At 35.1% G+C, this 14,196-nt stretch overlaps 1 protein-coding gene across 4 annotated transcripts in view; it reads left to right on the top strand.

Annotated features, from left to right (window-relative positions):
* Positions 1 to 13,232, top strand: part of otx2a (orthodenticle homeobox 2a) — a 57,419-nt gene extending 44,187 nt beyond the window's left edge. For 3 of the 4 annotated variants that reach the window (XM_079895829.1, XM_079895826.1, XM_079895828.1), the window contains exons 2-4: positions 10,149 to 10,266; positions 10,454 to 10,605; positions 12,127 to 13,232. In XM_079895829.1, the coding sequence (XP_079751955.1) occupies positions 10,170 to 10,266; positions 10,454 to 10,605; positions 12,127 to 12,858 (981 nt within the window). In that variant the 5' untranslated portion in view covers positions 10,149 to 10,169 and the 3' untranslated portion in view covers positions 12,859 to 13,232. Of the gene's footprint in view, positions 1 to 8,240; positions 8,487 to 10,148; positions 10,267 to 10,453; positions 10,606 to 12,126 lie in introns of those variants that run through there. The other variant, XM_079895827.1, reaches the window with a different exon arrangement.
* The last annotated feature ends 964 nt before the right edge of the window (positions 13,233 to 14,196 follow it).

The following is a 14,196-nucleotide window of genomic DNA, read 5'->3' as shown; positions in this document are numbered from 1 at the left end:
ATGAACTATAAATTGATAACTGCTAATATTGAGCCAACTAATATAGAAAACTAGTATTTATATTTTTATTAGCGTACACTTACATTTTGAAAGCCTGAAAGAGCAAAATTGCAAAAACAGATGTTAAATTATTGTATTTGAGTTTATTCTATAGTGACTTTAATATATATATATATTTAGTGCTGTCAAATCGATTAATCTCATCTAACATAAAAGTTTGTTAATATATAATATGTGTGTATATATGTATGTATGTGTGTATACATGTATATATGTGTGTATGTATATATATATATATATATATATATATATATATATATATATATATATGTATATATATATAGAGAGAGAGGGCAAGTTTGTATATTTTATATATATATATATATATATATATATATATATATATATATATATATATATACATAGAAAAGAAAAGTAATAATAATAAATACATAAAAGCTAAATAAAATTATTTTAATTTTATTTATATATATATATTATTTGTTTGTTTTTGTTTGGAAAATTGCACTATTTTACAGAATTATTGTACACAATGATGTAAAACAAGCCACCCCCCACCCCAAAAAAAGAAAAACAACAACATGGTTATCAGCTGATGTTTTTTAATGATGCATTTGCCTGAATATAGATAGATGTCACCTGGTTTTGCACTTTGCAGTTGGTTTATCAGTGGTTCCCGACGGATAATTGCCTTGGGACACTAAAGGATTTTAAAAAATGCTGAGAACAAAACACTGATTACATAAACGAGAGTCTTTGTTATCTGTATTTGTCATATGTTTCAGTGACAATAACCAGCTTAACCCAGGCAAAACACACTGGCCACTGATTATGAACAGCAGTAGCGGGGCAGGAATGGCCTGTATAAAAGCATTATTCCAGTGGGTTCGTCCATATGTCGCTCAGCCTTTTTAAACAGTCCATTTCCATCTGATCGATTCTGACGTTTGTATGGCAACCTGCCAGCGCCGCATCGGTTGCCTTGGTGAATCCACTGAGCTCAAGATAAAGATTCAGATCCATAATCAATAGATTGCAATTAGTTTGATGACCGGACGGCTTAACTTTTTCAATTCACTTTAATGCTGTGTTTTTTTTAACATGGTAATTAGGAGATTGGCTCTCATAATCTGTTGGTGTGATATCGAGTAATGAGATTATGAAATAGAGATTAAGTAGGTGCTTTGATACGAGGAGGAAGTGACTGCTGTTTGCTCACGTTTATGAACACGGTTACAAAGTGACCTGTTGGACAACTGCAAATGTGAACTGTTATTAAATATGACTGAATTAGTCTGACTACAGTAAGATACATCCACCAAAGTCATTTTTAAGGATTATGTGAGGTAGAAATGGCCCGTTAAATTAAATTCCTAATTTTCACTTATTACAGTGTTTCTAATGTTTTTTTAACAAATTATGATTTTTAAGAGTTTTCCTTATGTCTGCAATTTCCACATGTTATTGGCACCATAGATATTTATAGAAATTACACATTCAGAAGTATTTTTCATAGTCAAGGATGCATTGATGTTCCACAATTACATTCTAAAACTTGTATGAAACTTTGGTAACACTTTATTTTACAGTGTCCTTGTTACATATGTTACAGTAAATTATGCATAATTACATGCAACTAACCCTCAACCAAATCCTAATCCTACCCTAACCCTATAGTAAGTACATGTAGTTAATTATAATTACTCAGTACTTAAATATATAATTACACTGTAACAATGACACCTTAAAATAAAGTGTAACCGTAACTTTTATGGATCAATTCTAATTCTAACTAAAATGTGAACTTATTTAAATTAATAACTTGACTAATTAATAGCTTAACTAATTAATTAATAAAATAATTAATAAATGGACTAATGAATAACTTAACTAATTACTTGCCAAACAATAACTTAGTAAGAAAAAATAAGTATATATATATATATATATATATATATATATATACATATTTATATTTAACGTTTGTTAGATGCAATTAACTGTGATTAATTGACTGATATATATATATTATGTTTAAAATACTATATTTAAAGCTGCCTTTACACCGCAAAGATGCAAGTGTCATGTTGCATTAATTCTCATACTTAGCCAATAGAAAACAAGATGCCTATTCAGTGTCATGACAACCTGAAAGCAGTTAAAACTTTAACACTTTTCTTTATTTTTCTGCTTTGGAAGCACAAATCTAATTGCTTTCTGCAATTTACACGACTGGATCAATATCACGACAGCCAAGATGGCATTTTCCTCTCACTGGAAACTAGTTTTGAGACTGTCTATCAATAGACCCACTTTTGAGTTTCCCCTCTCCTCTCCGTTGGGTCCTGCAGGCAGGTCTTAATCCCTCTCTTTTTTGTTTTCTCTCTCGTTTCGGTGGGGCGGGTCATGAGGATCTGAACCTGCACATTCTTGAGGGGCTGTGTGAGCTTCACATGGTAACCAGTGAACCGCATTGTTAGACAGAGAGAAGGATTATGGCAGCCATGCAAGTTATAACGTAAGTCTTCGCAAGCCTAGAAAGACAGACCTGAAGGAAACGAAACACTCTTCCATCTTTTGGCAGCTAAATCTTGTGCACTTCCTGTTGAGATGAACCACTTGTGTTTGTTAGCAAGTGTTGAGATGTAGTTGAAATGCTGAGATGGGATATAGGTGGACGGTTGGAGTGACAGAAATGAACTTGGCTTGAAAAGGAATAGTTCAGGCAAAAATCAAAATTCTGTCATTTACTCACACTGATGTTGATCCTAACCCATAGGCTGTTTATTTTACAACGGAACACAAAAAGAGAAATTTTGCAATGAAGGGTTACACTTTATTTTAAAGTGATGTAGTTACATTGTACTTACTCAAATAAGGACTGAGTAATATTAATTGCATGCACTTACTATAGGGTTAGTTACTTGTAACTATGCATAATTTACTGTTGTTATATGAAATGTAGTAACGTGTAACTATGTCACCTTAAAAAAGTGTTGCTCAATGAAGTCACTTGAGAGACAGACTGAAATTTGAGTCATTATTCATTGAATAGCAATATCAGTTTGTCACACGCAAATAATTTCAAGATTTTCATTTTTTGAGGTTATATAGCAGCTAAGATGCTTTTAACCCTTAAACGCATAACTTGGGTCTTTAGTGACCCGGGACGTCATTGACTACCCTCCTCCTCATTCATTTTTTTAAAGTTAGATATCAACCTTCTTAGTATTTCTCAATCAATTCATTATAAACAATATAACAAGAAAAAAATAGTACAATTATTAAAGAATGCCTGTTTTCAATTTCCCATTCGTTTTTTTTTTTTTTTTTTTTTGTATAAATTGTATAGGGTCGTTAACGACACGAGGTGTGTAACAGTGCGTAAGTATATCTTTTCTGCACAACAATAATTGAATCTTTGATCACCGAATAAGTGCAATTTACCTTTATTCCACAAGGTGGCAATGTCTGGTACACAATGATAAATTGACGTTTCACTCATAGTTACAGCAGGCAGAAAACAAAAGAATAGGAAGAATCATCAGCAAAACTTGAAATGGCTCAGTGATTTACTGCAGAGCAAGTACTGAACGCAATCAAATATTACTGTCATTGTCACTTGATGGTGGATCTGCAGAAGAAGCTGTCAGCGATCAAAATATTGATTTTGATAGTTATAGAAAATGATAGTTTTGAGAATATGTCTGAGATGGCGAATATGGGCCAGATGCTGAATGTACTGGGAAAGGAGCTCTGAAGAAGACAGTGATGATGATGGTATAAAACATCCGCTCAAACTGAACCCTTCCCAGCTCCAAAAGGTAATAAAATGCGCTTTATTTTATTCTTCTGTAATTGCTACTCTAATATCAGGAGAGTTTTATATTATCATGACAGGTAGAGATCCATCCGTGTTAGATGTAGATCCGGCTGTCTAAAGACCTAAATATGTAAGAATGATTGTGTGTGTGTGTGTGTGTGTGTGTGTGTGTGTGTGTGTGTGTGTGTGTGTGTGTGTGTGTGTGTGTGTGTGTGTGTGTGTGTGTGTGTGTGTGCGGCGTGTGTGTGTGTGTGTGTGTGTGTGTGTGTGTGTGTGTGTGTGTGTGTGTGCGCGTGTGTGTGTTTAAGCCGTGTATCTGGTTTCTCCACCTGAGTCTTGTTTCTCTCCTTCTATCTCTCATCACTCCTCCCTTCTGTTTACCCTCCTAATGAGGGGGGCGGGACCCCTGTGCTGTGATTGACAGCTCCACACTCCCCTGCTCTTCCCTCCTCTCCATTATCTTCATGTCCACACTCACAGTGAGTGTTTGGCTTTTACCCTCCATCATTAAGTGACGTCACCAGGGATATTACCATTAAAACTAAAACCATTAAAAGAAACGTTAACTGAAATAATGTAATATATACAACTTATTTCATTTCAGCTAATAGCCAAGGCAGCATTTCTCATTTTCATTTAGTTTAACCTGTAGCAGGCTAAAATAAATAAAACTAATAAATAAAAATTATATAGATATATATTTTTTAAAACTAATAAAAATCACAATATAATAATGATTACACACACACACACACACACATATATATATATATGTGTGTGTGTGTGTGTGTACCTGTAAAAAATATAATATTTTATAAAAACTAATATAATATACTATAGCCTATAAATATATATTTAATATAAAAACTGTATATATATATATATATATAAATATTTTTGCTTAGAAATTCATCACATGAAACAGTTTTCTTTCATCAGGTTCATTACGTAATGTTATGTAATTAATAACATTCATGATGTAAATTGCATTAGGCCTACATTGGACTGAATTCTATATAAGTATCTGAATAGGCATGATCATATATAAGGGTCCCAACAGTCAAAAACATGGAAAAGGAAAATTAATCAGTAAAGTCTTTAAATGTCATGTATTTTCTTTTCTTTCTTTCTTTTTAAATCACTGTAACTTTTTTTTAGTTTTATCTTGAACAGCTGGAAAAGTCTCAATAACACTCTTAAAAATAAAGGTTCCAAAAGGAACCCTTTCGGTTCCTCAAACCTTTCAGTGAACAGATGTTAAAAGAACCTTTTTTCTCTTCAGTGTGAAGAACATTTGAATAATCTGAAGAACTTTTTACACTATATAGAACCTTTTGTGGAATGGAAAGATTCCGTGGATGTTAAAGCTTCCTCGAGATGCCGATAAAGAACCGTGTGTGTGATGTTTGTAATGTTACACAACTCAGACAACCTAAAATTAGTCCTCTGAATAATGTATTGAGGTTAAGTGTTGAGGGACTCCGATTATAGTTCTGATCTGGGTTTAAAATGCAAACTCTGAACTGAGATCAGCTGAAGGCTGCGGGCGAGAGCTTGTGTTTTCTGGCAGCTAGGAGTTGAATTTTCCCCTGAACAAAAGCTTGGATCAGTTAGTGAGCTCTACAATCACTGCTGTCATTTATCTCTTAAGTCTCTTTGATACGGTGCTTGTGTGCTCTTATATGTGCACATTTCTCTTAAAGTAACTTTTGACTGTTTTTAACCAACTATATGGGGTGTCCAAGGCATTATGACACCAAAATTCATCTTATTTTTGGATAACTAGGCCCATATCTTATATCAATCAAAGCATGGCTTATCTCTCCAAGGTATTGGATTTAGTTTTGGATCAGTATTTTATAACAATGCAAACCAATATCTGAGGCATGTTTGAACTGAAGTTTCATGAAATTTTAAGAGTCCAGATTTTTTTTTATTACAACATATGCTTTTACATTGTTTAAGCTCATTCAATATTTTTTTTTTTTTTTTTTTTAAGATTCAACACTTTTTTTTTTTTTCAACAAATCAGTTGAATGTATTTTAAGTTGAAATGACTTAAACATACAAGTTGATTGTATTTTAAATCAGCAACTTTTTTTTACAGTGAATGTTTTGTTTCTCATGAGAAAAAGAAAACAAACAAATAGGGCCTAAATTAATAAATAGGCCTATTTAAAATCTAAAATGATGTTGTTAGAATAGAAATGTATGTAGACATCTTAAGGTTTATCTTACATTAGTACATCTAAAATCTACATCTAAAATTTAACAAACAAAACAAAAAACTGTTTTATGTTAGACAATTTAGAACAAAAACGACACAGGAAAAGTTTTTTTTTTTTTCTTCGATTCAGAAGTAGGCCTATACGTTTTATTTTATTTTCGATGAATATTGTCAACAGAACTTCAACTTCTTACAAGAGCAACATTTCGTTACCGATTTATTTAAAATAAAACGTAAATATGCCTTTAGGCTGTAAAATATAAGTGGATTAAACCGAGAAAAGAAGTCTAGTGCTTTTGGAAATCTCATATCATACTTTTATGATTTAAAGCTGGTCCTGTGAAGTCTAGGCTATACCTGTTGATCCTCCTCCATGAACTCCGCAATCCAGGTGTAACCTAAAACTTTCCCGCTTCTTCTTCCTCTTTTCCCCGAAGTCCCGGTGAGTGACAGATCAACGCGTCCTGCGCTCGCGCTTTCTGACAACTCTGGGATTTACAGGGGATTTTATGCACCATCGTTTTAATAAGCGCCGACAATTTACAAGAGACACGACAATCCGCCTGGCAAAGAGACCAATCACACACACACACACACACACACACACACACACACTCGCTTCAGGCCGGCTGATCCCACGGCTTTACGGGTTTATACTGCTCAGGAAACTCTACTGCATTTTGGGATTACACAAATACCCCTGGACAATAGGTTAGTGCCAGCAGAAGCAGATATCTTGATTTTACGGGATCGATCCTCTTTTACAGCTTTTGATGCACGCAAAATTGTTTAGGAAGTTTTGTTGTAGGCTAATGTGTCTCATCGTTGTGGGTGCGACAGTATATTGCCAGATCTGAGCTATAATTGTATCTGGTAATATAACTGTGTAAATATGCAATGCCCTTTTGATAATTTTTAATGATCCATTTATTTAACTTATTCGCATATCCGTAACTTTACATGAAGAGCTGATTATTAGTCTAATTAAAATCTTTGTTTATATTTTAAGTTTATAGGCCGTTTTCTATAGGCTACATAGAATAATTTAGCACACTAAAATGTCATAAAAGTATAGGCCTACTAGCATACTTTTCTTAAAAACATGAGTGTTTTACTTGTATTCTTATTTATTTATTTGTTACATTGAGTCGACATCAAGAAGTTTGTTAGGCTTCCAACTAAAACGTCAGAATTATTTAACTTCTGTTTTATGTTTTGTTTTTTCAACAGAAATCTAGGCTACCCGTTGGTTACGCCACACTGACTTTGATTTGGCAGACAAATCATTTTTCAAATAGGCCTAGATGTTTTTTTGTTTTTTTTTAAGAATAGTTTCACTGCTTATGTTTCTTAATAACAGGCCCACGTGATCATATAAAACTAGGCCTACTTATATCAAGGTTTATTTTTGTAAGAATGTCATCATTTTAATATCGGTTTTTCTTCGCACGGTTAGCCTAACTTGGCCTATTAGTCAAAGCCTCACAAAAAAAAAAAGAAGACGGAAATTAGGCTATTTAGTTCTGAAACTAAATTCGCTAATTTTGCATGAATTGTAGGCTAGTCTATAAGGCTAAATATTTTTATAATAAAATATAGGCTATATATATTTTGTAATAAATAAATCCGGATTTAAATAAATAGGCCTAGGCTATTTGGGCCGCAAGGAAGGAAGGCGCATGTCTAAAACTGTTTGTCACCATCTCATTTAAAATTATGAGCAATTGAAACATGCTTGTAATAATTCGTTTAGGTTTAAGCTAACTTTTATTTAATGCAAATGTGAAGATGAAATTGTTTTATGCATGTTGATGGGCCTTGGTGCTCAGAAAAGATTTCGTCTCTAAACACTACGCATTTTCCTCGACCAAACGGTAAATCGATTTACGAATTGCTGTCTTATCATTCGTATTTCCTTTCCCGCAGAGTTACGCTCACTTAAGGCTCGAATTAAAAGTGTATTCAAATAGTTTACTCTCTCGGGACTCGCTCATTCACACGGCAGGTTAATATGTCGTCACGTCGAAAGGAGGAGTTAATGAGCACTTCTTCGTTCTGATTGGCTAGAGCAGTCGTCTGTAAGGACAGGCGAGACTTCTGATTGGCTGTGGTGGGCGGGTCCGCAGGTGTCTTTTGCTCATAGACGGACAGGCCATCAAGAAGGTGATCAATCTCAATTCGTCAGCATTGGCTATCACCTTCATATTACGCGTGGATACAACGAGCCACATCTTACTCAGTGCAAACGGACTTTGTGAATATATTGGGAACTTTTGAAGTTTGCGGCTAATTCGTTTTCTTACAATTCCAACCAGCTGGAATTCAGATTTCTCTTAAAAAAAAAAAAGTGTTTCTTGGTTTTGTGGATTTTCAGTGGATCTCAAAGAAAAGAGCACAGAAGACCAAGGATAAAAGGTACAGTAGAAATGTTTTAAATATATATTTAAGTATCTAAATGCAAAGGATGATTGTATTGTTATTGTAGCCTATTATTCATTTTAACAACATCATTTTGTCACAAAAGTTTGTCATTCCGACCAGATTTTATACGTTTTTTAAATGTGATTTAGAAGTGCAATAAATAATAATAATATAATAATAATAATAGTCAGCAATTAATCTTAATTTTTCACTTTTAGTGGGTTCATTAAATTGCTTTAAGTAGGCCTACATTTGAATGATGTTTTAAGAAAAATAATTTGGTCTAATACAAATAAATCATTTTGCCTATAGATATATAAATAGCCAATATTTTCCTAGCTACTGTTTATTTCATAACATATTAGAGCAACTGCAGTCTTAATTAACAAACTTTGAGTATTCAGTGTGCACGGAGAATATGAGAATTTGTGTCGTTTATTTAGTTGATAAGGTTTCTTCTGCAAATGGAGTCCCCTCTGGGTCTAATCTAAATGGCTATGGAGAATAATTTGCACACTCGGTGGTCATTTACATATAGTTAAAGCTCGATTGTGGAATCTTTAGGCCCATGTTATCTGTCCTCAGCGTGGGATTAATGGGGCCATTCATAGGCATGAGCGACCCAGAAAAAGCGCAACATGTCATTTACAGAACTTTTGTCTTAATACATTTGTACGATTGCCTCATAACAATTGCCGCGAAACACATTTTGGTCCTCCCAAATAATTCCAAATGCGCATAAGTCTCGAGTTTATCCCGAGCGGAAAACTCCTCCACAGCCGCAACAAGCGCTTCAGTGCTGCTGTTTCTCGGCAATGCAGAAGATTTTAGAAAACCAATTCAGTATATTCGTTAAAAATAAAACTAAGTTAAGCAATGGTCTTTTTATACAAGATTCAACTCATTTGTCTGTAAGTCAGTTTAAAATTTAAGTTGATATGACTTAAAAACCCAAGCTGATTGTAGGCTACTTAAAAATGTAAGGCAGCAACTTTTTTTTTTTACCGTGTGTGTGTGTGTGTGTGTGTGTGTGTATATATATATATATATATATATATATATATATATATATATATATATATATATAGATAGATAGATAGATAGATAGAACAATATAGTGAGTTCAGTCATTCCTTAGACTGGAGCTAAATTATTAAATCATTAATGCAAATAATTTATTTTTTATATATAAATCAAATTTACTTAGCGTTTAAATGTATCTGTTACCAGCTGTTAGATTAAAACGACTATTAAGTAAATTCATAATTGTACCGCCAACAAAAGGAAAGATCAAACGCTTCGCGGCGTTGTGTCCATCAGGAACGCTTAATAGGGCATGACATGCAAATGGCCAATTAGTGTGTGTGAAGCCCTTGATTAATCGAGTGTGAAAAAAGAGATCATTAAAGGCAAGACATTAGTCATATTCAGACTGATGATCACTCTCGTGACATGCGTTTGATGTGTTTTACATGTTTTTACAATGGGGCTGTATATCCAAATGCTGTTTATTTATGCTGCACTGTGTGATAGGATGCATGTATGATAAAAAATTACAGGCAATTTGCTTCACTTTGTCAGTCCTCTTGTTAAAAACAACACCTTTTTTTTAAATTATTGTTTTATTCATTTTATAATAATTGTTTTTTGCTGCAGCTGTCTCTCTGGAGCTCAACAATGATGTCATACCTCAAACAGAACCCGTATGCCATGAACGGGCTGGGGCTCAGCGGGGCAACCATGGACCTCCTTCATCCCTCTGTGGGATATCCGAGTAAGCATCCCAGAAAGATAAACTTTTAAAGAGTAGAATCTTTATTCAAATAAGCAACATATAATAACTTCTCAGTACAGTGCATGATAATGATTCAATAACACTTTGGGCAAATTACCTTTAAAGTACATTTGTATGTAACTCTTTAGACTTGATTTAGTAACTTTGGATGTCTTCCTTATTGCAGCAAATCCTCGTAAACAGAGAAGAGAGAGAACCACGTTCACTCGCACTCAGCTGGACATACTGGAGAACCTGTTCGCTAAGACGCGCTACCCAGACATTTTCATGCGTGAGGAGGTGGCCCTGAAAATCAATTTACCCGAGTCAAGAGTGCAGGTGGGTGTCGTTGTCCTAATTTCCTAATGCTGATAGATTTCAAGTCAAGTCACATTTATTTATATAGCGCTGCATACAATACAGATTGTTTCAAGGTAGCTAATAAACAGGAAAAGAAGTGTTAGAATTGTAAAATTCATCAATTATGTTGATTCAATTCAATAACTGCGTCAATGTTGCAAAGTTCATCAATTATAAAACAAGTTAAAGCAGCTCTACGGAGGACTCAGCTTATTTTAATGTTGTTTCAGTTCAGTGTCAGTGAAGCAGTGTTCATCGATTGTGAAATTAGTTCAATTCAGTTCAATAATATTGTCAATGTTTCAAAGTGAGTGTCATTAGCTCAATTCAGTTCAATTTTTGTTCTCATCCAATAGTAATTTTTCAGCTCAGTTTAGTTCAATGTTGTTTCAGTTCAGTTCAGTAACAGTGTCAATGCTGCAAAGTTCATCAATTATAAAACAAAGTTCAATCCAGCTGTAGAGCAGCTCTACCAAAGACAATAGTGCTTTTATTCAGCTCAGTTTAATTCAGTGCTGATTCAGTTCTGAAAATGTCAGTTCATCTTATAAAAAAAGTTCAATTCAGTTCATTAACTGTGTTGATGTTGCAAAGTTAGTGTCATTATTCGGGTCGATTCAGTTAAAAAAAAGTTCTCATCTAATAGCGTCATTATTCAGCTCGGTTTAGTTTGATGTTGCTTCAGTTTAGTTCAGTTCATCATGAAAAAAATTATGAAAAATTCAATCCAGCTATAAAACAGCTCTACAGAATTCAATAGTGTCGTTATTCAACTCACTTCAGTTCAATATTGATTCAATTAAGTTAAGTAACAGTGTCAATGTTGCAGTTCATCAATTATAAAACAAGTTTAATTCTGCTATAATATAGTGTTGTTATTCAACTCAATTCAGTTCAATATTGATTCAGTTAAGTTCAATAACAGTGTTGATGTTACAAAGTTAGTGTGATTATACAGCTCAATTCGGTTCAAATTTTGTAATCATCCGAAAGTGTCCATATTCAGCCATGTTTAGTTCAATGTTGTTCCAATTAAGTGCAATTATAGTGTCAATGTTGCAGTTCATCAATTATAAAACGAGTTTAATTCTGCTATAATATAGTGTTGTTATTCAACTCAATTCAGTGCAATATTGTTTCAGTTAAGTTCAATAACAGTGTTGACGTTAAATTTTTGTTCTCATCTGAAAGTGGCATTATTCAGCTCAGTTTAGTTCAATGTTGTTCCAATTAAGTTCAATTATAGCATCAAATTGGCAAAGTTCTTCAATTATGAAACAAGTTCAATTCAGCCATAAAGCAGCTTGCAGAAGACAATAGTGTCGTTATTCAACTCAATTCAGTTCAACTCAGTAAGTGTCGATGTTGCAAAGTTAGTTCAAAGTTCAAATTTTGATCTAATCGGAAAGTATCAGTGCAGTTATTTTCGTATCATTTTAGGTCATTTCCAATCCATCCATAAGCATATCAATCATTATCCCGTGATGTATTTGTTGACAGGTTTGGTTTAAGAACAGAAGGGCGAAGTGTCGGCAGCAGCAGCAGAGCAGCGGCAATTCAAAGATCCGTCCGGCGAAAAAGAAACCCTCTCCGTCCCGTGAGAGCCCGGGGTCAGAGAGCAGCGGCCACTTCACTCCTCCCGCCGTCTCCTCGTCGTCCTCGTCTTCGTCCTCAGGCTCCAACCCCTCCGGCCTTCTGATCAACAGCTCGTCCTCAGGAACAACACCTGTCTCGTCCATCTGGAGTCCCGCTCCGGTCTCGCCTCTCCCTGCTCCCCCCTCGCTACCCGACATCTCCCCCCCGGCCAGTGCGTCCTGCATGCAGAGGGCCATCTCGGGCGCCGGCGGCTCCACGGGAGTGCCGTCGTATCCCATGCCCTACAACCAGGCTCCCAGCTACGCCCAGGGCTACCCGACCTCGAACGCCGCCTCTTATTTCGGAGGCATGGACTGCGGATCCTACTTGGCGCCCATGCCAGGTCACGCCCACCATCACCCGCACGCCCATCACACACAGCTGAGCACCGCCCCGCATCACCACATCGGGCAGAGCCACCCTCACCAGGGGTACGGCGGCACTGGGCTGCCTTTCAGCTCCTCAGACTGTCTGGATTACAAAGATTACAAAGAGCAGGCTGCCGTGGCATCATCGTGGAAACTGAACTTCAGTTCCGCGGCGGCCGACTGCTTAGACTACAAAGACCAGGCCGCCTGGCGTTTTCAGGTTTTGTAAGGGCTTCTGGTGTGGCTTCCTGACGTTTACTCGTTTGTTTTCGTCCCTTCCTCAACATCGGACACCACTGGGAAGAAGTTGAGACTTTTGTGCCAACTTTTTCCAGCCGCAGGAACACGGGTTACCAAAGTTTCTTGTGCATTTTAAAATCGAGACGGGTTCTTCGTCGCCCTCAACGGACAGAGTAAGAAGCGAGGGCACTCCCGGCATGACGCACTGAATGAATGAGACACGTGGTGTTAGAAACAATGAAGGCAATAATAATTTTTATATATGATTTTCTTTCCAGAGGAAAAGGTGACTTGCAGCCTCATGTGAGATGTTAAAAACTAATTTGCATTCATGTTCATTTAATAAATATAAGCTTAAAACTGAGACAAATTGTTTTTCATTTCCTTATTTACTTAAGCTTCATTGGCTTCAGTATCAGGTATTCAACAGAAATGGCGGTCTTATTTTCTTTGTATAATTTCTTTGCTAAACAATTCTCTCAATAATTAATATTTCAAAACAGACAAAAAAGAAAGTTGTTCAGTAAAGAATGTTATGCTTTACAATCTGTCACATACAAGGATGACTAAGGTCCACAATAAAGGTTATAATTATTACATTTTTAAAAGCTACAATCCATGAGAGACTTTACCATTACCATGGTAAATCTAAATGTTCATTCTAACAAAAAGTTCATAAACATAACTCTAGGTGACATTGTAGATATATATATATATATAGATATATAATTCAAATGATGTTCTGTCTATCCGTCATAAATATATGTGCATAGCTTCAGAAGTGGTTCATCCAGTCATTTTTTTTATTCTTTTTGTAATTACGCAATAGGCCACTTGAGGCCATGTGTACAACATATTTTTATCATGTTGAAATCACTGTAACATACGGCTTCAAATAGTTTGTTGCTTTTCAAAATGGTGGTGGCAGCATTATGATAAAACACCAATTCTTCCACCAAAGTAATATGATTCATTATTAGCCTGTTAACTGTAGGTTGTTGTAGGAACTTTTACAGCAATTTCAAAGTGGAAATGTTTCTGTTTTATAAAGCTAAAAGTGTATAAACTGAGAATATCTTCACAGTTTAATAACTGAGTAAACTGCTCGTAATTTGATTTGTTTAGTCCTGGCTGGAATTAAAGGGTGGCTTAGATTCAATCCAAGAGAAAAGCTCACAAGTCATATAAACAATAATTAAGTCATATCAACACATTGATGAACACGTATTGTATTCTGACCGGCAATCAGTGGTTTGCAACGAAGTGCAGATTTATTTATCCAACAGAAAAACAACAAATCACGATTTTAATTATCAGCTAGCTCAAG

This window comes from Squalius cephalus (genome assembly GCF_949319135.1).
Source record: "Squalius cephalus genome assembly, chromosome: 2".
Lineage (NCBI taxonomy): Eukaryota > Metazoa > Chordata > Actinopteri > Cypriniformes > Leuciscidae > Squalius > Squalius cephalus.
Note: the sequence above shows the minus strand (reverse complement) of the source record. Positions and strands in the feature narration are given on the sequence as shown.